Source organism: Ursus arctos, unplaced genomic scaffold (assembly GCF_023065955.2).
Source record: "Ursus arctos isolate Adak ecotype North America unplaced genomic scaffold, UrsArc2.0 scaffold_7, whole genome shotgun sequence".
NCBI classification, from domain to species: domain Eukaryota; kingdom Metazoa; phylum Chordata; class Mammalia; order Carnivora; family Ursidae; genus Ursus; species Ursus arctos.
This window is the reverse complement of record NW_026623089.1, coordinates 50,769,330-50,795,233: the sequence shown is the minus strand read 5'-3', so window position 1 is coordinate 50,795,233 and position 25,904 is coordinate 50,769,330. Positions and strand designations below refer to the sequence as shown.

General features: G+C 36.9%; 1 protein-coding gene across 7 annotated transcripts in view; it reads left to right on the top strand.

Annotated features, from left to right (window-relative positions):
- The window catches only part of ADK (adenosine kinase), a 518,384-nt gene that overhangs the window by 29,252 nt on the left and 463,228 nt on the right, over positions 1 to 25,904 (top strand). For 4 of the 7 annotated variants that reach the window (XM_057308800.1, XM_026504502.4, XM_026504503.4 and 1 more), the window contains exon 2: positions 11,293 to 11,367. The exons of the other annotated variants lie outside the window; for them this stretch is intronic. In XM_057308800.1, the coding sequence (XP_057164783.1) occupies positions 11,293 to 11,367 (75 nt within the window). The remainder of the gene's footprint in view (positions 1 to 11,292; positions 11,368 to 25,904) is intronic. 7 annotated transcript variants of the gene reach the window in all.

The window sequence follows — 25,904 nt, the reverse complement described above, 5'->3', positions numbered from 1 at the left end:
TTTTTTTTAAGATTTTATTTATTTATTTGAGAGAGAGAGAGAGATCATGAGAAGGGGGAAGGGATAGAGGTAGAAACAGACTCCCCACTGAGCAAGGAGCCTGATGCTGGACTCCATCCCAGGACCCTGGATCATGACCTGAGCCAAAGGCAGACACTTAACTGACTGAGCCACCTGGGTGCCCCCAGTTATTCCATATTCTTAACAGTGCTTGGCATTTTTTTAATTTAGCCATTCTGGTGGATTTGTAGTTGTATTTCATGGTTTTAGTTTTCGGTCGCTTGATGACTAATGATGATGTAATTATACACCATTTGTTTATCTTTGCTTTTGAACTATAAGTTGAAGTCTTTTACCTAGAGTTTGATTGGGTTTTTTGTTGCTGATTTGTAGTTCTCTTTATATTTCGGACACAAGTTATTTGTCTGATTTTACATACACACTCACATGCACACACACTCTCACACATACACTTAAATATGTAGCAGATGTTTTCTCCCCACTTTGAGCCATGTCTTTCCATTTTAGTATTCTTTGGGAGCAGAAGTTTTAAATTTTGATGAAGTCAAATTAATAGATTTGATTTATGATTATTACTTATTGTGTTCTTAGGAATCTTTCCTTATCACTGTCACAAAATTGTGTAACTATTCTGTTATGTTTTCTTCTAAAAGTTTTATAGTTTTAGCTTTCACATTTGTATCTATGATCCATCTTAAAGTATATTCTTGCTGTGGTGTAAGAGTTTCTTGAAAAGTCCTCAGTCAATTGATTAGATTGGTGCAGGTTTTTTTCCAGGACTCACTATTTTGATCCATTGATCTTTTTGCATATTGTTATGCCAGTACCACACTGTCTTAATGTAGTTTTGTATGATTGGTATTGTTTCTTTAAATTTTTTATAGAATTCAGTAACGAAGCTCTCTGGGCCTGGAATGTTTTTTTGGGTAAAAGGATAGAAGATTTAAAGAATTTTTAAAAATATTTATTTATTTTAAAGAGAGAGAAAGCATGCAGGTATGTGGGCAGGGGGGAGGGGCAGAGGGTGAGGGAGAGAAAGAATCCTTAAGCAGACTCCCTGCTGAGCTCAGAGCCCAACAGGAGGGGACTCAGTCCCAGGACCCTGAGATTATGACCTGAGCTGAAATCGAGAGTTGGCTACTTAATCGACTGAGTCACCCAGGTGCCCCAATTTCTCCACATTCTTGCCAATACTTGTTACTGTCTCCCAGTCTTTGCTGAGTGCTCTGTGTGCTTGCAGAAGCACGTATTTAACACTCAGGCAGGCTTTCAACTCTGCCATAACCTTTATTTCCTGCTTGTGCAGAGGCTTATGGTTCAGAGATGATTGCTCAGGACCTTTCAGGTCTTTCTTGAGCATGCCACAGCTCTGGGCCCATGTATTTGGCCTTCTAGATTCTCAGGAATATTCAGAACTTTTCAGAACCCTATCTCATGCCCCCACTTTTCCTTTTAAGTTTTTTGGTTAGCTTCTTGTTTGTGCCAACTGCTTCAGAAGCTGGGATGTTAAACAATTGCAGCTGATTGTTTTTGACAAATTCCCCTGGAGAAAAGGCTGTTAGAGCTGGGCAAGCTCTGAGTCAGGTCAAATAATAAGAAGCCTCAGGAGTGGAGTTTTTCAGGGAACTGCCTGTAAGCTCAAGTTCTCTGAAAATAGGGCTTTGAAAGAGCTCCAGTCCTCTTCTGACCCCTCCAGTAGGTGCTTGGCTCCTGGTTTTCACTGTGTGTGTGGGCTTTTGCTTTTTAAGGCTACCATGCAGCTGGGAAGAGGGGGATGGGAATAGGGCAAGTTAAAATGGCACAAAGCTTGATGTTTTTTAATGATATTTGGCCTTTTTTTGGTAAGCCTTTGGTTAATATTTAGAGTTCTGAAAAAGTTGATTTTTGACTTTTTTTTTTTTCTTTTGATGTCTTGTTGCTTTAATGGAAGAGATGGTTTTTGGAGGCTCTTATTTGTCATAATGTCACCCTAATTGTCTTTTAAAACATTTTTAATATACTCTTCTTTTCTTCTGAAATACATTAAGACTCACAAGAAATTGCAGAAATAGTACAGAGAGTTCCTGTCTGCTCTTCACCCAACTTCCCCTAATGATACAGGACTCTTAAGTTCACTACAGATGTTACTAGGATGTTACCAGTTTTTGCACACAGTTTTTTATTGGTGGGGTGGTGGTGGTGTATAGTTCTGTAAAATTTTATCATGTCCAGATTAGTGTAACCATTAACACAGGGTCCTAAACTGTTCTGTCACCACAAAGAAACCACTTTGTGTTATCCCTTTATGTTCATCCCCTCCCCTCAAGCCCTGGCAACTACTCATCTGTTCTTCAACAATATAATTTTGTCACTTTGAGAGTGTTATATAGATGGAATCATACAGTATCTAACACATATATATGGTTTTTATTTTCACACAGTCTGTGTCTTTGAGATACATCCAAATTGTATCATAGTTCATTTCTTTTTATTATTCCATGTTTGTCTATTTTATTGGTGTGTACCACAGTTTGTTTACCTACTAACTTGTTGAAGAACATTTGGTCATTTTCAACTTTTTTTGCTATTACAGATAAAGCTGTTGTGAACATTTGTGTACAGGTTTTTGTGTGAACTTAAGTTTTCCTTTTTCTAGGATAAATGTCCAATAGTGTGATTCCTTCCTTATTTTTGTGTTTTACCAATTACCAAAGGAGGGGTGTTAAGATTGTGCATTTGTCTAATTTGTTTCTCTCAAGTTTTTTTCCCCAAGTATTTTGAAGCCATTTATTTTCTTTTCTTAATGAAATGACTTATTTATATGAAATCCTTTTTCTATGGTGCCACTCCTTGTTTTCAAGTCTACCTAGTTTTAAAATCTGTACAGCATAGGGAATATAGTTGATGGTATTGTGGTAGCATTATATGGTGACAGATGGTAGCTACACTTGTGAGCATAACATAATGTATAGAGTTGTTGAATCACTATTTTATACACTTAAAACTAATGTAACATTACACGTCAACTATACTTTAATAACGTCTACCTTGCATGATATTAATGTAGCCACTGCAATTTTCTTATAATTAGCATTTACATAGAATATCTTTTTATTCACTCTTTTATTTTCAAACTCTCTATGCCTTTATATTTAAAGTGTATCTCTAGTAAATTATGTTTAATTTGTTTTTGTTTTTAAAAATATTTTAGCTATTATTTAGACAGAGTGTATGCAAGTGGGGGAGGGGGCGGGTCAGGGGAAAGGAAGAGAGAGAATCCCAGATGGATCCTGCGCTGAGCATGGAGCCTGATGTGGGGCTCCATCCCATGACCCTGAGGTCACCATCGTGCCAGAATCAAGAGTTGGACGCCCAACTGATTGAGCCCCCTAGGTGCGCCCATTTAATTTATGTTTTTAATCCAGTGTGACAATCTTTATCTTTTAATTGGAGTGTTTAATCCATTTACATTTAATATAATTACTAATATGGTTGCATTTTAGTGTACCATCCTTTTGTATTCCATTTATCCTTTATGTTGTTTTGTCTTTCCTGCCTTCTTTTCTAAGTCGAGTATGTTGTAGTTTTTCATTTTATATCCTCTATTTGATTTTGTTGTATTGGTTTTTTTTTTTAAAGATTTATTTAATTTAGAGACAGAGTGAGAGAGAGAGAGAGCACATGAGGTGGGGGAGGGGGAGACGAAGAGGGAGAGGGAGGGAGAAGCAGACTCCCCACTGAGCTGGGAGCCTTATGCGGGGCTTGATCGTAGGACTCTGGGATTATGACCTGAGCTGAAGGCAGATGCTTAACTGACTGAGCCACTCAGGTGCCCCTTGTTGTATTATTGTTTAGTGATTGCTCTAGGGAGCACAACATTCCTTTTTAACTTATTACAACCTATTTTGAATTAGTGTTCTGTCATTTCACTCTTAAAAAAATTTATCAAAGAACTTACAGAATCTAGGGGGAGAGAATGAATAAAACTTTGGGAGGACGGGTAGCAGTACTTAACACAGAACTCCAGAAGCTATCATCCATTCTGTAAACATCACCCTCTGGAGGGACGGCTTGTGCACCTTTACATGGGAACCTTTTGGTACGAGTTGGGCAGAGATTATCTGAAAGAGGTGTCATATGAGAAATTTTAGAAAGATCAGTGGGAATTTGCCAGGCAAAAGAAGTAGGGGAAGGACTGCAGTCAGTCTTTTTCAGGAACAGTGAAGTGTTATGATTAGCAAATAGATTGTGTATGTATTAGAATGGTGAGAGATAAAGTTAGGCACTGTATTGCAGTGATTTGAATATGCACAATTCTTCCCATTTTAGTATCTCTGAAATTAGCATGTGTTTTATAACTGATTGTGTCTTGCCAATCACCATGAGAAATTGGAATATATATTACGGTTCATGGCATCTTAGATTTGATGAATTATGGTAGGTTCCAGCTAGATTCAATGTCCTTTATGTTAAAAAGGCTAAGTCTTTTAGATTTTATCCTATATATAATTGGAAGCTAGACTGACTTTAAGTGGAAAAATACAATAGATTTGTTTAAATAATGTAATTCTGGTGATATTGTATAGATTTTATTGTGGCCAAATAATTAGTAATATAGAATTTAGGCCTAGTTAAAAGCAATGCCAGTGGGATGTTGTGGAGGTTTCTGGTTTAAGAACCGTTTGATAGGGGCGCCTGGGTGGTGCAGTCATTAAGCGTCTGCCTTCGGCTCAGGGCGTGATCCCAGCGTTCTGGGATTGAGCCTCACATCAGCCTCCTCCTCTGGGAGCCTGCTTCTTCCTCTCCCACTCCCCCTGCTTGTGTTCCCTCTCTCGCTGGCTGTCTCTGTCGAATAAATAAATAAAATCTTAAAAAAAAAAAAAAGAACCATTTGATAAAACTGAGAAAATATAGTTACTGGTAAGATGGTGCTTGTTGGTGGAAAGAGAATTGACATATAAAGCGAAGGTTTCTGGATTTAAAGTGACGGTGATTAGTAGAACAGTTAAGGACACTCTTTATTAGTATTCATTCTGGCACGATAGTGCAACTAAACATTTTTGCTAGCCAGAGGGCTAATCAACATTAATTTATCAATAGCCTAGATAAATTATTCTCAGGAACTTTTACTCTGATATCTGTGTTATTATATAAAATTTGTTGGCTGTCAAACAAGATAATAATTAGAGGACAGGTTTATGTTGTCTGGGGGCCTAAATTATGAGGAATTTGAAAATTACTGACCAAAACTACATTCAGTATCTTTCATCTTAGCATGCATTCCAGGAAAAAGACATTAATAACATCTGGAACAAAAGAGTAATCCTAGTGTGGGTCAGTCATAGTTTTTGGCCACAGACCGGACACCATCCTTTTACACCTAGTAGAACAAGATCACAATAAATGCTTACTTCTATAGGTTCTTTGCCATTTAAGAAGTGTAATGCATGTCTTAGTATGTACTGGCCTGGACACTAGTTTCTGTGTGTTTGTATTTAAGAAGTGGGCCATTTTGAAGAATTGGTGTTTTTAGTACAGTTTTAATTTGTCATACTAGAATGAAGTCATATTAATAATACAATGATGGAGAGTAGTTTAAAGTATTTGCTTTTGGAAATAATTGTATAATTTTTTTTTAAGTAATCTCTACCGCCAACACGGGACTCAAACTCACAACCCCAAGATCAAGAGTTGCGTGTTCTACTGACCGAGCCAGCTAGGTGCCCCAAGAAGTAATTGTATAATTTTAACTTACTGTGTGAAGACACCTCTTAATGTGCTACTTTACATTTTGTCCCCACCTCTTAGACTAGCCATTGTTGCTGCAACAGGTTCCACACAGACTTTGGACAATTACAGCCTAGTGGCATTTCTTGTTAGGGTCCATGCTTCGTACTTTTGTAACGGGAGAGAGTAGTCACTGTATAAATGCTCTCTCTTTTGTCCTTTAGACAGGGATCTCTGAATCACATTTTAAAAGTTTTCCTGAAAAGTTTGAGCCACAGTCACCTGTAGTGTTGGGATTGAGTGATATCATTTCTAATCATGGCCAACTCAGTAACATCTTCACAGACTTTTACTTTTTTTTGTATCGTCCCTCATCTCTCACTTCTGCTTTCTGGAATCACTTTTCAAATAAGGGCCCTGTTTATGAGCCCTTGTCTCAGGCTCTGCTTTTGGCTCTAGTCTAAGATACCATTTTATTATTTTTTTAATGTTTACCTATTTATTATATTTTTAATGTTTACCTATATAATGTATACTTGTTTATTGTTACTTGTTTATCATAAAGTATAAAGCCAAATGGATGAGATGCATGGGCAGTACAATATGTGGGTTTTCCAACACCACCAATCAATTAACTCAATTCTGACGCTATCTACATGGAGATAGTGTTAGATGCCACAAGTTAAGGGCTCAGTCCCACAAAACTGTCCCCTCCCACACTTGAGATTCCAATCACAAGTCCAGGTTATTATCTGTACTTCTTTTTATTTTTTTTTAAGATTTTATTTATTTATTTTAAAGAGTGAGCTTCATGCGAGTTGGGGGGAGGGGAGGGGAGGGAAGGAGTGTGGACAAATCTCAAGCTGACTCTGTGCTGGGTATGGAGTCCCGAGCAGGGCTTGCTGTTATGACCCTAGACATCATGACCTGAGCTGAAACCAAGAGTTGGACGCTTAACCAACTGAGCCACCCAGGCAACCCTATTATCTGTACTTCTGACCAACCAGTTATAGATCAGAGATTTCCCTGACCCCCCCCTTGGCTTCGGTAATTTGTCAGGGTGGCTCACAGAACTCAGAGAAGCATTTTACTTACTAGATTATGGTTTATTATTGTCAGATAACAAAACCAAAACAATTTGGTAACGAGTTTGATGTCCTTTTTTCAAGGGAAAGCTGATGGATTCAGGGAGTACAGTGCCTTACAAGCAGTGCAGTGCTCCTCCCAGGGGATTTTGGTCAAGAGTGTGCTTTATAAAGTGTTAAAAGGGGCAACTTGGGAATGGTGTGATTGCCTCGGGTTGCATATCTGGCCTTATTTAGAAAGATCAGGGAACAAGGAAGTAAGTGTAGGGTTGGCTGGTGTTGGGGTAGTAGCTGACTGGATATACTACATTTCTGGTCAGTTGGACCATTTACAGGAAGACAAAAGTTTAGTTTGCTGATGGGGCACTCTGGGCAGGAGATGGCTCCATCTTGGGCCTAGAAATTTATTTTAACATTACAAAAGGATATAACTGAGGAACACCCAGAAGGAAGAGATGCATAAGTCAATATGTGGGAAAGGACAGGTACTTCCATGCGCTGTGGATGAGCCACTTTCCCCAAATCTCCACATATGTTCACCGGCCTGGAAGTTTTCTTTGGGTTTATATGGAGGCTTCATTACAAAGGCACAGTTGATTAAATGGTTGATGATTGAACAAGTCTCCAGCCCCTTTCCCCTCCCTGGAGGTGGGGTTGGAACTGAAAATTCTAATCATCTAGTCACCTGAGGTCCCCCCCCCCCCCCATATCCTTAGGTTACCTAGGAGTTTTCCAATAGTAACCTCATTAATACAACAAAACACCTTTATCCCACTCTTGGGAAATGCCGAAGTTTCAAGGAGCTCTTTGCCAGGGACCAGGATGAAGGCCAAGTATACATTTCTTATTCTAAACCACAGTATCAAAGAATGGTATGGGAGTGGGGAAATGGAACTTCCTTGGTCAGTGTGACCCTCCCAGTGGTTGAGTTCACCCACCTAGAAACTTCTACACCATCTTAATTTATTATGTTTTTAAGATTTATGTTAAAATTTCGATTGGCATCTTCTAGTATATTTATTGAATTATTCTTGGGGAAGTAGTCTAGGTGTACAGTTCAAGAATTAGAAATAATTTTATAAGTTAAGACACAAAGCAGCATCTATATGTGAATAAGTAGAATTTATTTGAATATATGAAACTACTGTTACCATTTATTGGAAATATACAAAGAAAATGGCAAATGTTGGTCGAACATATTTTTTTCAAGCCCCGTTTCAATAACAGTAAAAGTATAATCCATATAACCCTCCCCATAGAGGGAAAGAAAAGAAACCCAAGAGATCTGCCTGAGAATAAATTAAGACTTTATCTTAAGAGGAACTTAATGGAACGTGGATTTGTAATGCAAATCTCAACAATCTTGTCTATATTATGGCTTTATAATAAAAATGAATTACAAAATAAAGCGGATTTCCAAAATGAATGTAACAATTTGTATCTGTTAGTATTGGGAAATGAATTTGAGATTGGAATCAACAAAATAACTAACCTATATGTAATTGAAAAGTCCAAAGAGGGTATAGGTTTCAGGTGAAGCTTAACTGGTCCAACAACTTCATCTATGACCCAGTTTCTTTTTGTTTTTCCATTCTGCCCTCTGTGATGTCAGATTTTTCCCAAGGTAGCCCACCTGGGGACTTAGAGGTACTTAAAGGTGCCAATACCTTCTGCATTTATATCTACTATATAGGAAGGAAGATGTGATCACTCCTAGAAAAAAATCTTGGGGTCCATTTTGATTTGAATGGCTTAGGTTACGTGCCTATCTCTGATCAGTAAGGGTAGAGAAATAGATTGTGCTGATTGTTTAGGCTTTGCTGTGCCTCAAGGTTAAGCCAATCAGACTCTCATTCTCCATGAACTAGAGTGGATCACTTTCACTCAGATCTCTTGAACGAGGAAATTTGGGGTGAAAGTAGGAGGATGACAAGGAATAGATGACAAGCACACAGTTCTAGTTTATTATGAGAATGGCTTCAAATGACCTTAACTGAATTGTAATATTATTTGGCAATAACAAGGAAAAGGTTGTCATTTAGTTTATTAACAAATAATGAAAGAACAAGTTACCAGTTAAATTTTTTCCCAATCGTTTTTTTTTTTAAAGATTTTATTTATTTGAGAGAGTAAGAGGGAGCATGAGTGGGTGGGAGGGGGGGCAAAGGGAGAGGAAGAAACAGACTCTGTGCTGAGCAGGGAACCTGACACACAGCTGGATCCCAGGACCTTGGGATCATGACCTGAGCTGAAGGCAGATGCTTAACCAACTGAGCCACCTGGGTGCTCCCCACCCAGTCATTATTCTTGATAATATATAAAAAATTACTTCTAGTCTTAAATTTGAGCGATTCAGTCCCAGCATATCCTTGTTCTTTGTGTAAATGTATTCTTATCCATTTGCATTCAGGAAAAAGTTTTGCTAGACAAATAAGTTTAGGAATATAAGTTTAAACAGGGTTCTGTGATTCTGTGTGCTCATTTCTTCCCCTATACTAATTTGACTATAGAAACCTTAAGCCAGGATGCCTGGGTGGCTTAGTTGGTTAAGTGTCTGCCTTTGGCTCAGGGTCCTGGGGTTGAGTCCTGCATCGGGCTCCTTGCTCAACAGGGAGCCTCCTTCTCCCTCTGCCTGCTGCTCCCCTTGCTTGTGCTCTCTCTCTAATAAATAAATAAAAGTCTTAAAAAAAAAAAAAAAAAAAAGAAACCTTAGGGCCAGAGAGGGTGCACTGACCTATTAATACTATACTAAATTTTCAAATAGAGTGCAATGAACTATTTTGGGAATGCAAGAGATGTTCAAAGCATTGACTTCTGAAAAAGAAATGTCATAATTATAGTCCTTAAAACCAAGAGGGGACAAGTTGGGGTGGAGAGATTGACATGAAGGTAGCAAGATACTTTGTGGTGTTAGAAATGTGGCATATTTTGATTCTGGTGGTAGCTTGATGACTGTATACATTTACCAAACACTAAAAAATAAAAAAGACTGAATAAAAAGAAACAGCCAGGCATCCCAGTAACACCCCATACTTTTTTTAAAAATCAAGTTCTAGGAGTTTTTGATGTTTGAGTAACTACATAAATCAGAGAAAGAGAAGTTTCTAATAAAATGATCCTCAAGTTTTACTGTATCTGCCTGTTGATTCTTTATCTCCTAAGCACTTAACGTATTTTCTTTTTATATTAAGTTTTTATTCTGATTACAAATACAACTTAAGTCTGAATAGATAAATGTATTTTGTTTTAACTCTCCCCCATTCAGCTTTCTTTAAAAAGAAAAAAAGGGACAAATAACATTGTATATTTGGCCATAGTTGCCCAATCTGTGGTTTTATTTTATTTAGTTATTTTTAAAAAGATTTTTATTTATTTGAGAGAGAGAGAAAGAGAGGAAGAGAGCCCGAGCAGGGGGGAGGGACAGAGAGAGAGGGAGAGGTAGACTCTTTCGCTGAACAGGGAGCCTGAGCAGGGAGCCCGACGCTGGGCCCAGTCCCAGAACCCTGGGATCATGACGTGAGCCGAAGGCAGATGCTTGACCAACTCAGCCACCCAGGCGCCCCCAGTCTGTGGTTTTAATACAATACTGTAATTCAGTCTTTTAAATCATGATAGACTATAATCATAGATTATATCCCATTCTCTTAAACTCTGGGGTACCAGTCCTATTGATATTTCTGATCTCCAAATGGTGAGGATGGTAACTGGTTTGAAGGCAACTGGAAGAGATCTTCAGCAAACTGGAGATCAGTGGGAAATGACACAGAAGCAAATTTCATTGAAAAACCTAGAAGAATTCCTCCCGTCAAGGCTGACCCAACCATGGCCACTGGTCCATTTCTTGCTGTCAGTTGGGCTCTCGTTTAAGGTATCGCTTGTGGTGGAGTTCTAGCTTTCCCTTGGTTTTGATCCATACTGTGATCATTGTGAAAACAGACTTCTTCAAAGTCTGTTAAATGTAATTGAAAATTACACGATTTTTGATACCCACTGAACAGTCATTCCCAGTTTGTCAAGGATGGGGCTCTTGGCTGGACTGCTGTAAGACTTTCTGCAACCTCCCCAATAACTTTTGGTTAGCTGGGTATCTTACTAGCTAGAAAGAGTTAATTATCTGTCATGTTTGTTGAGTACAGAACTTTGTTATGATAGAACGTTTTAAAAAAAAACATTGAAATTAATTAGCTTCAGTGATTAGCTTTTGAATATTATGAAAAAAGATCATAGGATCTGGTTTCCTCTATTATTTCATACAGTTTAAAAGTCATCATCTTTTCTAAATGGCTTGTGCTACCTCTAAAATGTTATCTGAAATGCAAAAGGCAAATCAAAGGTTTAATAAACTAGTTAGTATGTTAGGTTTAATTTCAAGGTAAAATAAAGGTATTTATTTTTATATTTGTGTGGGTTTTATATATCAGCTTACTTTCAGTGGTATTTCTAACTTATGCTTGCATTTTTGTGTGTGTGTTTTTTTTAGTGAAAATATTCTCTTTGGAATGGGAAATCCTCTTCTTGACATCACTGCTGTAGTGGATAAGGATTTCCTTGATAAGTAAGTATTAAATTCTTTGTATGTACCATGTGGAACTTATTTTTTTTTTAAGATTTTATTTCTTTATTTGACAGAGAGAGAGAGCACAAGCAGGGGGAGCGGCAGGCAGAGGGAGAAGCAGGCTCCCCGCTGCACAGGGAGCCCAATGTGGGACTCCATCCCAGGTCCCTGGGATTATGACCCGAGGCAGACGCTTAACTGATTGTGCCACCCAGGTGCCCCACTATGTGAAACGTATATCTAAAGAAAACTAGTGAATACTCTGGACTCCAGCACCTTCAATTGGAGGAAAACTCAGGAAATTTAAACTCATTAATAGCAAGTTGCACTATCATTATTTATTACTTGACCACAGTTTTCCCTGGGAAAACTTTATGTACAATTTGTTCAATCTTATTGCTAGTTTCACTTGAAATTTATATTTTATTCTGTGCAAGAAGAAGTATATATGATTTACCTAATGATTTAATTCCCAAATTTTTAGATTGCTGTCAGTGAACTCCATCTGTCATGGTACTATAACATAAATGGGAGAAGAAATAGGATTAGAGAGGACAAGAAGAATATGCAGGACATAATTCAGAGGCCAGGAATCTTTATTATTTCTCCCTTAATAGTAACTTTTGATGTTTTTAACTGAGCTGAGAAGTCAGTTTGTATTTCTTTTTCTGGCTGTCTGACACTGTTTGGTACAAGGGAAAATTGGGTAGTAAAAAAAGGATTAATCATGAGAAAGCAAGTTCTGTGCCCAGGGGCAATCACTTTAAAAAAAATGAGGTAAAGTTCACTTAAAATATATAATTTTAACAATTTTAAAGTATATAATTCAGTGACTGCCAGTACATTTGCAGTGTTGTGCAACCATCACCTCTATCTTAATTCCAGGACATTTCATCACCCCAAAAAGAATCATTTCACTATCCCTGCCTGCCCTTCCCCCATCTCTTCCCTGTGCCCTGGTCTCCTGGGAACTACCATTCTACCTTCTGTTTCTGTGGATTTCCTTATTCCGGACATTTTATTTCATATAAATGGAAACGTACAGTATGTGACCTTTTATGTCTGTCTTATTTCACTAAGCATGATGTTTTTCAAGGTTTATCCAAGTAGCATGTATCAGTACTTTATTTCTTTTATGGCAAAATGATATCTCATTGTATGGATATCTATATCTGTATCTTTATCTTTATACACACATACATATACATACACACTGTATTTATCCTTTGATTGATTGATGGACACTTCGGTTGTTTCCTTTTTTGGCTGTTATGAATCAAGCTTCTATTATTATCTGTGTACGAGTTTGGTGTGGACATGTTTTTATTTCTCTAAGATACATACATTGGAGTGGAATTGCCGAGTGTGGTAGTTCTTTGTTTAACTTTTTGAGGAACTACCTAACTTTTCTACACTGGTTGCATCCTTTTGCATTCCTACCAGTGTTGTATGAGAATTCCATTTTCTTGCCAAAACTTGTTCTGTTCTTTCTTTCTTTCCTTCTTTCTTTCTTTCTTTCTTTCTTTCTTTCTTTCTTTCTTTCTTTCTTTCTTTCTTTCTTTTTAAAGATTTTATTTTGGGGGGCCGCCTGGCTGACTTGGTCAGTAGAGTCTGCAACTCTTGATCTCAGGGTTGTAGGTTTGAGCCCCATGTTGGGTGTAGAGATTACTTAAAAAATAAAATCTTTTTTGGTAGTTTCATTTGATGCACAAAAGTTTATCTGTTTTTTCTTTTGTTGCTTGTGGTTTTGCTGTCATATCTGAGAATTCATTCTAAATCCAAGGTCATAAAGATTCATGAGTATGTTTTCTTCTAAGAGTTTTATAGTTTTAGCACTGAAATTTAGGTGTTTGATCTGTTTTGAGTTAATTTTTGTAGAAGATACATGTTAAAGGTTCATTTGATTCTTTTGCATGTGGAAATCTGGTTGTCCCACCACCATTTCTTGAAGAGACTGTTCTTCCCCCCATTGAATGCTCTTGGTACTCTTAATGAAAATCAATTGCCCATAGACTTGTGGGTTAATTTCTGGATCCCCAGTTCTATTCCATTGATCTATATGTCTGTCCTTTAGCCAGTACCACCTTGTTTTGATTATTGTAGCATTGTAGTAAGTTTTGAAGTAGTTAGGTTAGGGAAAAGCCTACTAATAAATAACATAACACTTAATGGTGAAATGCTGAATGATTTCCCCTAAGATTAGGAACAGTTAAGGATGTTGATTCTTAACACTTCAAAATGTGTACAGTGGTCCTAAAGATTCTAAGTGGGGCAATCAGGCAAGATGAAATAAAAGACATACAGACTATTTAATGAAATCTGCAAAAAAGCTACTACTAAGTTCAAGAACTATTATAAAGCTAATAGTTTTCAGTAATCAATTTTACAGTAAAATTTTATAATCAAATTTACAGTAATCAAAATGGTGATACCGCCATAAAGATACTATAGGCATAGAATCGAAAATCCGGAAAAAGACCCACACGCAAATGGACAACTGATTTTTGACAAACGTGCAAGGCAGTTCAGTAGAGAAAGGATTGTCTCTTGAAGAGCTGGTGCTGGAACAATTGAATATCCACATGCACAAAACCCCAATTTGGACCCATATTTTGCACCGTATATAAAATTAACAGATAAAACTTAATGTCAAACCTAAAACTATTAAACTTCTGGATGATAACATAGGAGAAAATCTTTCTGACTATGGCTTGAGCCATTATTTCTTATACATAACACCAGAGCATGTTCTGTAAAAGAAAAAACTGATGATTTGGACTTCACCAAAATGAAAAATATCTGCTATTGGAAAAGCACTGTTAAGGGAATGAAAGGACAGACCACAAGCTGGGAGAAAATCTTTGCAAAGCATATGTCTCACAAAGGACCACTGATGAAAATATATAAAGAACTCTCAAAACTCAATCAGAAAAAAAACAGCCAAATTAAAAAATGTGCAAGAGATAACGAACATTCACTGAGGGTATGGATGACAAGTAAGCACATGAAAAGATTCTCAACCTCTTTTGTTATTAGGGAAATGCAAATTAAAGCTGTGATGAAATACTACTACACATTTTTTATAATGGCTTAAAGTTTAAAATTGAGCATACCAGATGTTGACCAGAATGTGGAGAAACTGGAACCTTCTGCTTATGGGAATGTAAAATGCTGCACTGAGTTTGATAGTCTTAAAAAGTTAAACGTGTATCAGCTATTTGATCCTGCTGTTGTGTTCTTAGGTATTTATCCAACAGAAGTGACAGCATATGTCCGTACAGAAACTTATTCGCCAATGTTCATGGTAACTTTGTTTGTAATAGCTAAAATTGGACATTACCTAAATATCAGCAGGTGAATCATAAAGCTGATTGTTCACCTGCATAGTGGAATACTAGTCAGAAATGAAAAAGGAATGGAGTATTGACTGGATGAAACTCAGAATAGTTGTGTTAATTGAAAGAAACCAGACAAGAAGGAATATATACTGTATGATTCCATTTATATGAGATTACAGAAAATGCAATTTAATCTGTAATGATAGAGAAAGCAGATCATTTGTTTCATATGCATGGGACAGGGTATGGTGGAACGTGGGAAGGAGAGATTATAAGGGGACAGGAGGGAGCTTTTGGGGGTATGTTCGTTATCTTGATTATGTGATGATTTCATGAGTATAAATATGTATCAAAACTTATCAAATTGTACACTTTAAATATATATGGTGTATTATATATCATTTATACCTCAAAGCTTTATAAACTAAATAGTAATATAAAAATAAAATCAATTGAACATGAATTCATGAGCTTGAAGTTAGAGCTCCTTCTTTGCTTAATGTGAGATGTTTTGTTCAGGAAATCAACTTATTAATGGTCACTACTTAAAAAATGAAATGGCATATAAAAATACAAGGAGAAAGTAAGAAATTTGAAATTTTGGGGTGCTTGGGTGCCTCAGTCGTTAGGTGTCTGCCTTTGACTCAGGTCCTGGGATTGAGCCCCGCATCGGGCTCCCTGCTCAGCTGGAAGCCTGCTTCTCCCTCTCCTGCTCCCCCTCCTGGTGTTCCCTCGCTTGCTGTCTCTCTTTCTCTCTGTCAAATAAATAAATAAAATATTTAAAAAAAATTTTTTTATGGTGTGTGTTACTAGTGTTACTATTTTGATGAACATGCCTCCAGACATCTCTTAGGAATATACAACCTAGAAGTACGTGTTTGTGTTTATGGAATAATACTATGTATAGTTTTAGGTAATTTGCTTTTTTCTTACTCTATATTATATTTTGGATAGTTGTTTTTATTTTTATTTATTTATTTTTTTTTTTAAAGATTTTTATTTATTTTTTCGACAGAGATAGAGACAGCCAGCGAGAGAGGGAACACAAGCAGGGGGAGTGGGAGAGGAAGAAGCAGGCTCATAGCGGAGGAGCCTGATGTGGGGCTCGATCCCAGAACGCCGGGATCACGCCCTGAGCCGAAGGCAGACGCTTAACCGCTATGCCACCCAGGCGCCCCAGTTGTTTTTATTTTTATTTTATTTATTTATTTACTTTTAATATTTTATTTATTTATTTGACAGACAGAGACAGCGAGAAAGGGAACATAGCAAGGGGAGTATGAGAGGGAGAAGCAGGCTTCCCGCTGAGCAGGGAGCCCGATGCAGGGCTTGATCCCAGGACCCTGGGATCATGACCTGAGCAGAAGGCAGATGCTTAATGGCTGAGCCACCCAGGCGCCCCTATTTATTTATTTTAGATTTTTTATTTTTTTAAGTTATCTCTACACCCAGCATGGGACTTGAACTCAGAACCCTGAAATCAAGAATTGCATGTACCACCAGTTTAGCCAGGCAGGCGCCCCTGGCTATTTGTTTTTAAAAGTTCATGCAAACGTGAGCAGATGATGATCTGGCAGCTGTGTGCTGATACTACAGGGAGCTCAAGTAGCTTCTTGTTTCATTAGCAGCTGATCCTGACTGGCCAGCTGACACTTAATATTTTTATTTTGGGAGGGTTTTTATTTTTAACCTTGATTTTTGAATTAGTACTTAGAGATAAAAAGCAAGTTTTTGGACCCTAATCATAAATGTAGAGACTTCTCTATTCTTATATCCCTCATCATTTTTTTCCAAAATATACTTTGAAAGTGTTGCTTATTATTTCAGTAGACTGTGTTTAATTTACATTTCAGACCATGTTTAGTTAAGTATTTTTTACATTCCAACTGTGTAAATATAAATTTTCCAGAAATAGGTACAGAGCAAATGAAATAAATATGTATTTATTAGTATTTTACAATATGAAAATGAGTTAACCATCCAAATTTTTTTGATAAAATATATTTTCTGATTCTGAGTTTTAAGAAAACTTTCTGGCCTGTTCAATAAAAAAAGTACTTATCAAGGCTAGTTAAAAAATAAGCTAGTACTGAAGGTTTTTAGGGAATAATGTTAGTCCTTTGCTGCATCTTCCACCACTCCCCTTGCTTTTTCCCTATCCCTCGTAAATGCTGTTTTTCCAAAAGAAACCATTTTTAATTCCATTAGCTGTTTTTTCCTGGTATCTGTTTGTTTCTAAATAATACGGTAATATTGCTGTGTGTGATTTTGATAAGGATAGTTAACTGGAGAGGCAAATGACAAGGATAATTGATTGGAGAGGCAAATAATAAATGTTCCTTTAATGTAGGGAAAGGATACAAGATCAGGATTCCATTAGGATGGTTTCCAGAACACAGTGTTCTGCTGGAGGGGCACACTTGGTCTTCAAGTTCCTGTGGGAAGAGATAACCTAATCATGTTCCTGATGATAGTGGGGAGGATTTCCTCTGTCCTTCTGAGAATTTCGCTTTTGCCATTCTTACCAGGAATTTTATAATCTCTTGATGTTTAATTGTTGAAGAGTCTCTGATTACTTACCTACTTGCTGACCAGGTTCTAGTAATTGGTAAAAACTGGTATACATTCCTGAATGTTTACTGTGACACTAGGTGAATTGAAGGTTAATTTCTCATGCAAACAATCTGTCTGGCAGTCCTAAGCTTAGGGACTGTTTGAGGTCTATTACTAGGTATTTCTTGGGTTTGTCAGTTTTTATTTACTTATTAAAATTAAAAAAAATTTTATTTATATTTTTAAAACTCTGCCCCCAAGGTGGGGCTCAAGAAATCACAGCGGTGAGACCAAGGGTCGCATATTCTACCTACTGTCTTAGCCAGCTAGAAGTCCCTTGAGTTTGTCAGTCTTAGATACTGTGTATTGACTCCCTATTGTGATAGCTTGTGAAAGCTTGAGTTTTCTTTCACCTACCACCATTTCCTCTTCATCTTTGCCATATTATTAAATTATGTTAAATCAGTAATCATTGTGAACAAAATTGTGGACTGTGATTACTTATAAAACTTTTTGTTTTTCTTCCAGTTACTTATTGTGTCTTGTATTCATTTGCACCATTTTTTGTACACTTACTGAAATTTTCAAACCACTCTATTAAATCTGTCACATGCCTATTAACCTCTTCCCTCCCCCTCTGACTCCTCATTCCTCAAAATCAGTTAGTCTGTCAACCTCTTTTTCTCTGGTGGACCTCCCTTTTAGAGTTCTCCATCTTTGTGCCCCATACTGAATTGGTTGTGGTATTAAGACTTTCTTTTTCTTTTTCTTTTTTTTTTTAAACAGGAGTTTTCCTCGAACTTCGCTGCGTCTGCTTGTTTTGGATCTCTTGTTTCCTATACCTCATATCGTCTTAATTGGTTTCCTCTGTGTGTGTGTGTGTGTGTGTGTGTAGCATAGCCTCAGTAGCTTCCTAAGAGAAAGAGTGCATGAGTACATATATAGTACACTTTTTTAAATCCTTGCATATGTGTGATGATCTTTAAAAATTTTTTTCCTTCATATCTTATTAATTGGTTAGATAGGATTTTCTTTGCAAATTTTGAAGGCATGTACCGTTGTCTACCAGTGCATCAAATGCATCTCCTTCCTTTGTAGATCACCAGTCTTTTTCTCTGTGGAAGCTTTTAGTATTGTTTTTTTTTTCCTTGCTGTTAGTAAATTATTATTATGTAACGTTTTATTTGTGTTGTGGATATAGTTTTTTCCCTGTCTAAGCATATTAATTAGAGATGGTTTCATTTGTTTTTTGAAGGTTTATCTTCTGTTTCCTGCTTTATCTCAGTTTTTTGTGGATTGCTCTTTTCTCATTGTTTATTGTAGTCTTTCTCCTTCACAGTGGAGACTTTCCTCCAATATTTGGTGATTTTGGCCATCTATTCATATTTAAGGGTAAGACGTTAAAAAGATCATTCCATTTATTTCTATAGGAATAAGAAAAAATATGAAAGGTATGTTGTAAACAATAACAGTTGTGGGAGGGTAGATTGACTAGGGTAGGTATTTTTATTTCAACATTCTGTACAGTTTAAGATTTTTATAACAATTCTGAATTGTTTTTTATACTGTTTTTAAAAGATTTTATTTATTTGTCAGAGAGAGAGAGAAAGAGAGTGATCACAAGCAGGGGGCAGAGGGAGAAGCAGGCTCCCCCTGAGCAAGGAGTCCGATGTGGAACTCGATCCTAGGACCCTGGGATCATGACCCGAGCTGAAGGCAGACACTTAAATGACTGAGCCACCCAAGCATCCCGTTTTTTTTTTATAATTTCTTTAAAAAGCATTTGGGGCACCTGCATGGCTCAGTTGGCTAAGTGTCCGACTTCAGCTTAGGTCATGATCTCAGGGTCCTGGGATCAGCAGGCTTCCCACTCAGCGCAGAGTCTGCTTGTCCTTCTGCCGTTCCCCCTGCTTGTACTCTCTCTCTCTCAAGTAAATAAATCTTAAAAAAATAACTTTTATTAAGTTATTTATTGCTGTGTAACATGTTACCCCCAAAGTTGGCTGCTTAAAGTAACAAACATTTAGTATCTCCCAGAGTTTCTGAGAGTCAGGAATTTGAGACAGTGTGGCGTAGCTGGGTGATTCTTCCTTAGGGTCTCTGATCAAGTTGCAGTCAGTCTCTTGGCCAGGGTGGCGGTCATTTCAGGGCTCACCCATGGCTGGAGGATTCGCTTCCCAGCTGACTCATTTTTGGCTGCCCTCAGTTTCTTAAAAGTTTTTAAACTGAGGGCCTCCGTTCCTCAACTCATGGATCAACACATGATTTTAGAGAGAGAATAATTTTCCCTAGATGGAAACTTGTCTTTTTTATAACCTAATCTTAGAAGTGACATGCTATCACTTTTGCCATATGCTATTGGTTATACAGACCAAACCTGGTATAATGTGGGGGAGGGCAGTACACATGAATATGAAAAACAAGAGGCAGGGATCCTTGGCAGGGGAGCGGCGGGCAGAGGACACACTGTGATAGCCAGCCTCCAAGATGGCTCCCAGTGATCCCCCTCCTCCTGGTATTCCCTTGAGTAGTCTCCTCCATTAGTGTACCAGGGCTCAGCTATATAAGGAATGGCATACAGCAGAAGTGTGGTGATAAGCTACTTGACAGATTAGGTTGTAAAAGACTGTGGTTTCCATCTTGGTGGTTCTCTGACTTGTCTGTGCGCACACTTTTCTCTTTCTTTCTTTTGGATTACTCATTCTGGGGGAAGCTAGCTGCCATGTCTTGACAATCAGGCACCCTGTGCAGAGACTCAAGTGGCTGGAGATAAGAGGCTTCTGCTTTACAGCCAGTAAGGAATGGAGACCTGCCAGCAGCTTTGTACATGAGCTTAGAAATGGATTCTCCATCCTCTTTTGAGCCTTGAGATGACTGCAGCTCTGGCTGACAGCTTGATTTTATCCTCATGAGAGAGCTTGAGCCAGAATCAGTTAGCTAAGCCACTCCCGGATTCCTGACCCTTAAAAACTGTGTGGGATGATGAGTATTGTTTTAATCTGCCAAGTTTTCTTTTTTTTAAAGCATTTTAAAAAAAATTTATTTATTTATTCCAGAGAGAGTGAGAGAGAGAGCACAGGGGCAACTGGCAGAGGGAGAGAGAGAAACAGACTTCCTTCTGAGCAGGGAGCCTAACGTGGGGCTCGATCCTAGGACCGTGAGATCACGACCTGAGCCAAAGGCAGACAGTTAACCTACCAAGCCCCTGGAGCCACTCAGGAACCCCCTTTTTAAACTTTTTTAAAAAAAGATTTTATTTATTCATTTATCTGAGAGAGTGAGCTTGGGCGGGGGGCTGAGGGAGAGAATCTAAAGCATACTCTGTGCAGCGTCCAGAATGGGGCTTGATCCCACAACCCTGAGATCATGACCTGAATCAAGATCAAGAGTCGGATGCTTAACTGACTGAACCACCCAGTGCCCCTAATCTGCCAAGTTTTGGGTGAATTTGTTACATAGCCAAAGAACACTAATAAATAAATAAAGCAAAAAAAAATTTTTTTTTCAAATACACAGGCACACATGCGTGTGCACATACACAGCCCATACCCCATATTCAAAACCTCATTGAAAGGTTGGTATACATAAGTTGGGCTTGTTGACTAATGGGGCTTTATTGTGGCTTGATTATACTTGATTATACCGAAAGCGTATTTTTAGGGGGTGACCCCTAGTATTAGTATCTGGAAGGCTGTTCTCTGAATCTGTTCAATTTCTTCACAGAAAAGTCTTCCAAGCGTGGCTGCTTTATTCTTAGAGTTGGACAGGGTAAGAGAGCTAAAGGTACCATATTTGAGTAGATGGTTTGATCTGTCCCTTCCTATCTTTCCTGTTTTGCCTGTTGTCTGTCAGTTAAGAGATGCTTCTGTTTGGTTTCTTCAGAGAATAAATCTCTAATTTATTTTAGGAATTGTAAGGTGTTTTGGTGAGATGGTAGTCTGTTTCTCTAGTTTTAGCTCCGTGTCTTATCCATTTCCTCTGAGACTTAGGGCTTCTCCTAGTAGACAAGGCTTGCCTATCATATATGTATAGCTTCTATCAATTGCAATTGAGATTTTAATTTTTTCAGCTCAGTTAAGTTCCTCATTTGCTTTCATTTTTCTTTTCTTTTTTTGAAGGTTCTTATATTTTAAGTAATCTCTGTACCCAGCATAGGGCTCGAACTCACAACCCCAAGATCAAGAGTTGCATACTCCACTGACTGAGCAAGCCAGGCCCACCTTGCTCTCCTTTTTCTGAAGATTTGTAGAAATCTCTTGGCCATTAATGCTTACATCACTATTCTTTTAGATCCTGTAGATCTTCATCTTTTTTTTTTTTTTGTACCTTTATTATTATTTTAACAGAGTCTTGGAACGAAGAGTAGATAGTCTTTCTGCCATATTTAAGTGGAAGTCCAAGGAGTATATGTGTATAATATTTCACAATTATTATATGTACAGTGGCAGGAAATATATAACTACAGATTCGTAGAATTTTTGAGATGGATTGGAATTTGGTGATAACTTAATCCTCTTTATTCATTTTACAACTGAGGAACAGGCTCAGAGAAGGTCCCTGTTGTGCCCATGATTATAGTTAGCAGTGTAAGCCTCAGATGGAATCTGTATCTCTTGACTGTTACTCGTTTCCTTTTCCACAATGCCACACTAACGACCTTTATTTCTTAACCACAAAAGAATTATTAAGTTATAGATAATTAAAACATATGAGTTAATAATAACTACATGCCAGGTTTTGGGGTTTTAAATGAGTAGGCCTCATTGCTACCTTATAGAGCAATCACTGGATAAATAAATGATTATCTTTTCTTAGGTTCAAATCTTTTATATATATATTTTTTGATTGCTGGCTTTATTCCCTAAGTATTTAATAATGTATATAATTTATGCGATCTTATAATTTCTCAAACAAGTAGTGTCAGAATAAAACAGAGCTTTTTTCTTTAATTTACAGTTTCCTTTGATTTCTTGGCTCTCATTTACTTATTCTCTTCTGCTTCCTAATCTGTTGTTGAAAGGAAGTTCAGTTTTTTGTTTTGTTTTTGCTACTAGGTTTTTTTTTGTGTTTGTTTTTTCTAATTTATTTTTGAGAGAGAGAGCTTGGGCGTGAGCAGGGGGGAGGGGCAGAGGGGGAGAGAGAGAGAGAGAGAGTCCCAAGCTAACTCAGTGCTGAGCACAGAGCCTGACACAGGCCTGAATGCCACTACCCTGAGATCTTGACCTGAGCCAAAATCAAGAGTCGGCCGCTTAACTGACTGTGCCACCCAGGGGACCCCATACTAAGTTTATAATTGGATATCCATAGTATAAGCCTTGCATGTAGGATTTAGAAACATTGTTGGGGAGAGACACAATTAAGGAAAGTATCTTAGTAAATCTGTTATATATACAGTAAACTCTTGGTGTAAAGGAACTACACTGTATTTTCGGTACACGATAGCATAGTCCTGGGTACATGTTAGGTACTTGGGAAATAGCATCTGCCTGAAAAAAAATTCTTATGGTAAGTCGTTTTTATAGTGGGATTTTAGGGGTGCCTGGGTAGCTCAGTTAGTTAAGCGGCCAACTCTTGATTATGGCTCAGGTCACGATCTCAGGGTCATGAGATTGAGCCCCACCTCAGGCTCCATGCTCAGCAGGGAGTCTGCTTGAGATGCTCCCTCTCCCTTCTTCTGCCTCTCCCCCTGAGTGTGGCTTCTCTCTCTCTCAAATAAATCTTTAAAAAGCAATAAAATGGGATTTGAAGTGTTTAAAGTTAATGAGGGAATTGATTTTTTTGCCTTTAGATATATGTTTCATATAATGTGTTTGTCCAGCTTTCAGAGCAGTTTTTCTAAAGAATCAGAACCATCATATGCTAATGATCTTTGCACATTGGACTGAGCACCACAAAGAGTTGAATATAAAGAAGGACCATGGACAATCCATCTGGAAAACATTCAGAGAAAAAGAGTATGAGAAAAACAAGAATATAATAAATTTTAAGAATTATTATCTGATAAAAATAACATTCAGCATGTATTATGTATACATTGTATCAGTTTAGTCCTCTTGACAACTTTATGAGGTAGGTATCTCATAAAGAATAATTCAGATCTTAAGAAATTTGTTCATGTCCAAAGAACACATGTCATTGTGCAGAGATTTGAAATACAGGTTTGTTTTAATTGTAAAATCTGTATTCATTATTTTTTGCTCCCTTACTATGAAAGTATTAATTTGGAAGTGAAAAATTCAGTTATATATCTGGATTTTTTTGGTGTAAATTCTGGTAGATATGTGAAGGTTTATAAACTCAGTGAAATTGTGTTTTCCTTCAGTAGTATATAGGTGAGAAAAATGTGTATAATTAGCTCTAAAAATTATTAATATTTAGTTTTTTTTTTTTTAAGAGAGAGCATGAGAGAGAGCTGAGAGAGCGAGAGCACAAGCAGGGGCGAGGGGTAGAGGGAGAAGCAGACTCCCCACTGAGCAGGGAAGCCCAGTGTGGGACTTGATCCCAGGACCCTGGGATCATAACCTGAGCCGAAGGCAGATTCTTAACCGACTAACCCACCCAGGTGCCCTAATATTTAGTTTTAATTAGTTCATTAGAGTAGATTAATAAATCCTGTGTGAGAGATTGAACCACTCAATTCTCTTGACTAAGTTTTCAAAAACAATGCACTTCTTGTGTTGAGAGTTGGCATGTTGCCTGTGATTGACCTGTTTCCGGAATAGAACAAGCATTGCCATCATTCTGAAATAACAATTAGATCGTTATTTGTATTTAAAAATTAAACTTTTTCTAGAATATCCTGTTGTTTATTTAAGGATTATAAAGCCAGTTATTTCCCTGGAATAAAAAAAAATGTAGGATCTTTATCTAATTGAAAGAAAAGCAGAATTAAATTAGTTGATTTTGATGTGTCCAATTTGCCAAAGTGTAATAACTGAAAATAAGTAGGAAAATGTGAGGCAGGAAGTAGGCTAGTGAAAATAATCTTTCCTAGCATATTGAAGAGACACATTGGGTGTGAGGAGAGAAGAAAATGTGGAACATATAAATACTTCCAGATGAGCGTTGACCTAATTATGAAGAATATAGGAAGAAGTATATACAAAGGGAAGTGAAAGAATATATGACAGGTTTGTTTTGATTTTTCTTGACACTAGATAAATACCACAGAAGTAAGAGGTATGACGAGAATTAATGACATGGTAATTGGGAAGTAAAAACCATCATTAGAAAAGAAAATAGTCAATTTTAAGAAGGGAGGTTAGAGTGGTTGAGGAAATATGTTTTTCTTACCAATCTAAATCTTTAATAATGCAGTCGTATAAACCTTAGTTAGGCCTTGATTAATGTAAGCATGAATGAAAGACATTACTTAATATTCACTCTAAAAATACTCAAGATAGTAACGGTTGTGAATTTCAGTGCTAATTGTTCAATACCAAAAATTTACAACTGGATTATTTGTATAAATTAAGATGAATTATTTCAATGAATGAATGTATATTAGGTTTGAAGTAAAACAATATTTGGAGTGTCGAGTGATACTCCATATGTAAGGTTAAAAGCTGTAATTGTTTTGTTTTAAAACTAATTATGAAATGCTCTGACACTTTTGTAGTTAATTCTTTATAAAGCTATTTTGCAATATTTTCTTGTAGAAGTTTTAAAATTATGATCTGTTTATTTAGATTTTTAATTGACTTGAATTGATTTTTTTGTTTATGATGTGAAGTAGGGATCTAGTTAAAAGAAATTTTTTTTTTCCTTAAGGGAAATCAACTGTTACATCACTGTATTGTGGATAGTCTAATCTTTACCCACTGATCTTCAATGCCAATTTTTATTTATCTGTTTTATTTATCCCAATTCTTTTTCTGCTTGTCATTTGTCCTTGAACTAATGCAGCTCTGTCTTTATTTTGTTAAGGTATATAATAAATCTTGATGTCTTGTAGGGCAAGTCCCTACACTTGGTTCGTATTCAAGAATTTTCTTGGTTATTCTTGGCTCTTTTGTACATAAATTTCAGAATGAGTATGTCAAGTTCTAAAAAAATTCTTTCTGGGATTTTCTTTAGGATTGCATTGCATTTTTAGATTAATTTGGAAAAATGAGATCTTTACCATATATCTTGCATTTACATCTCAATTTTTTTAAGGTATTCTTTTATATATTTTAGTAACACATAGAGTTAAGTACATTAAATACAGTGTTACAAAGTGGTTAGTTTTTTTTTTTTCCAGACTTAAACATCTTATAGTATGATCTTTGCTAAATTTGTTAGCTTTGAAAATTATAAAAATAATTCTGTTTTGGAAAAAACCCGAACCATGTAGAAGTGACTAAAGTAAAAACAAAATCTGGAGTAAGTTATTATCTCTACAGCAGTACTGTCCACTAGAATTTTCTGTGATGATGGAAATGTTGTGTGTCTGTGTTGTCCAATAGGGTAACCAGTAGTCTTAGCTTTGAACAGTATTTGAAATGTGATTATTGCAACTAAGGAATTGAATTAAAAGTTTATTTAAAATAATTAAATTTATTTTTATTTTATTGATTTTTTAAAAGTTTATTATTATTATTTTTAGTAATCTCTGCACCCAACATGGGGGTCAAACCTACAACCCCGTGATCAAGAGTCATATCC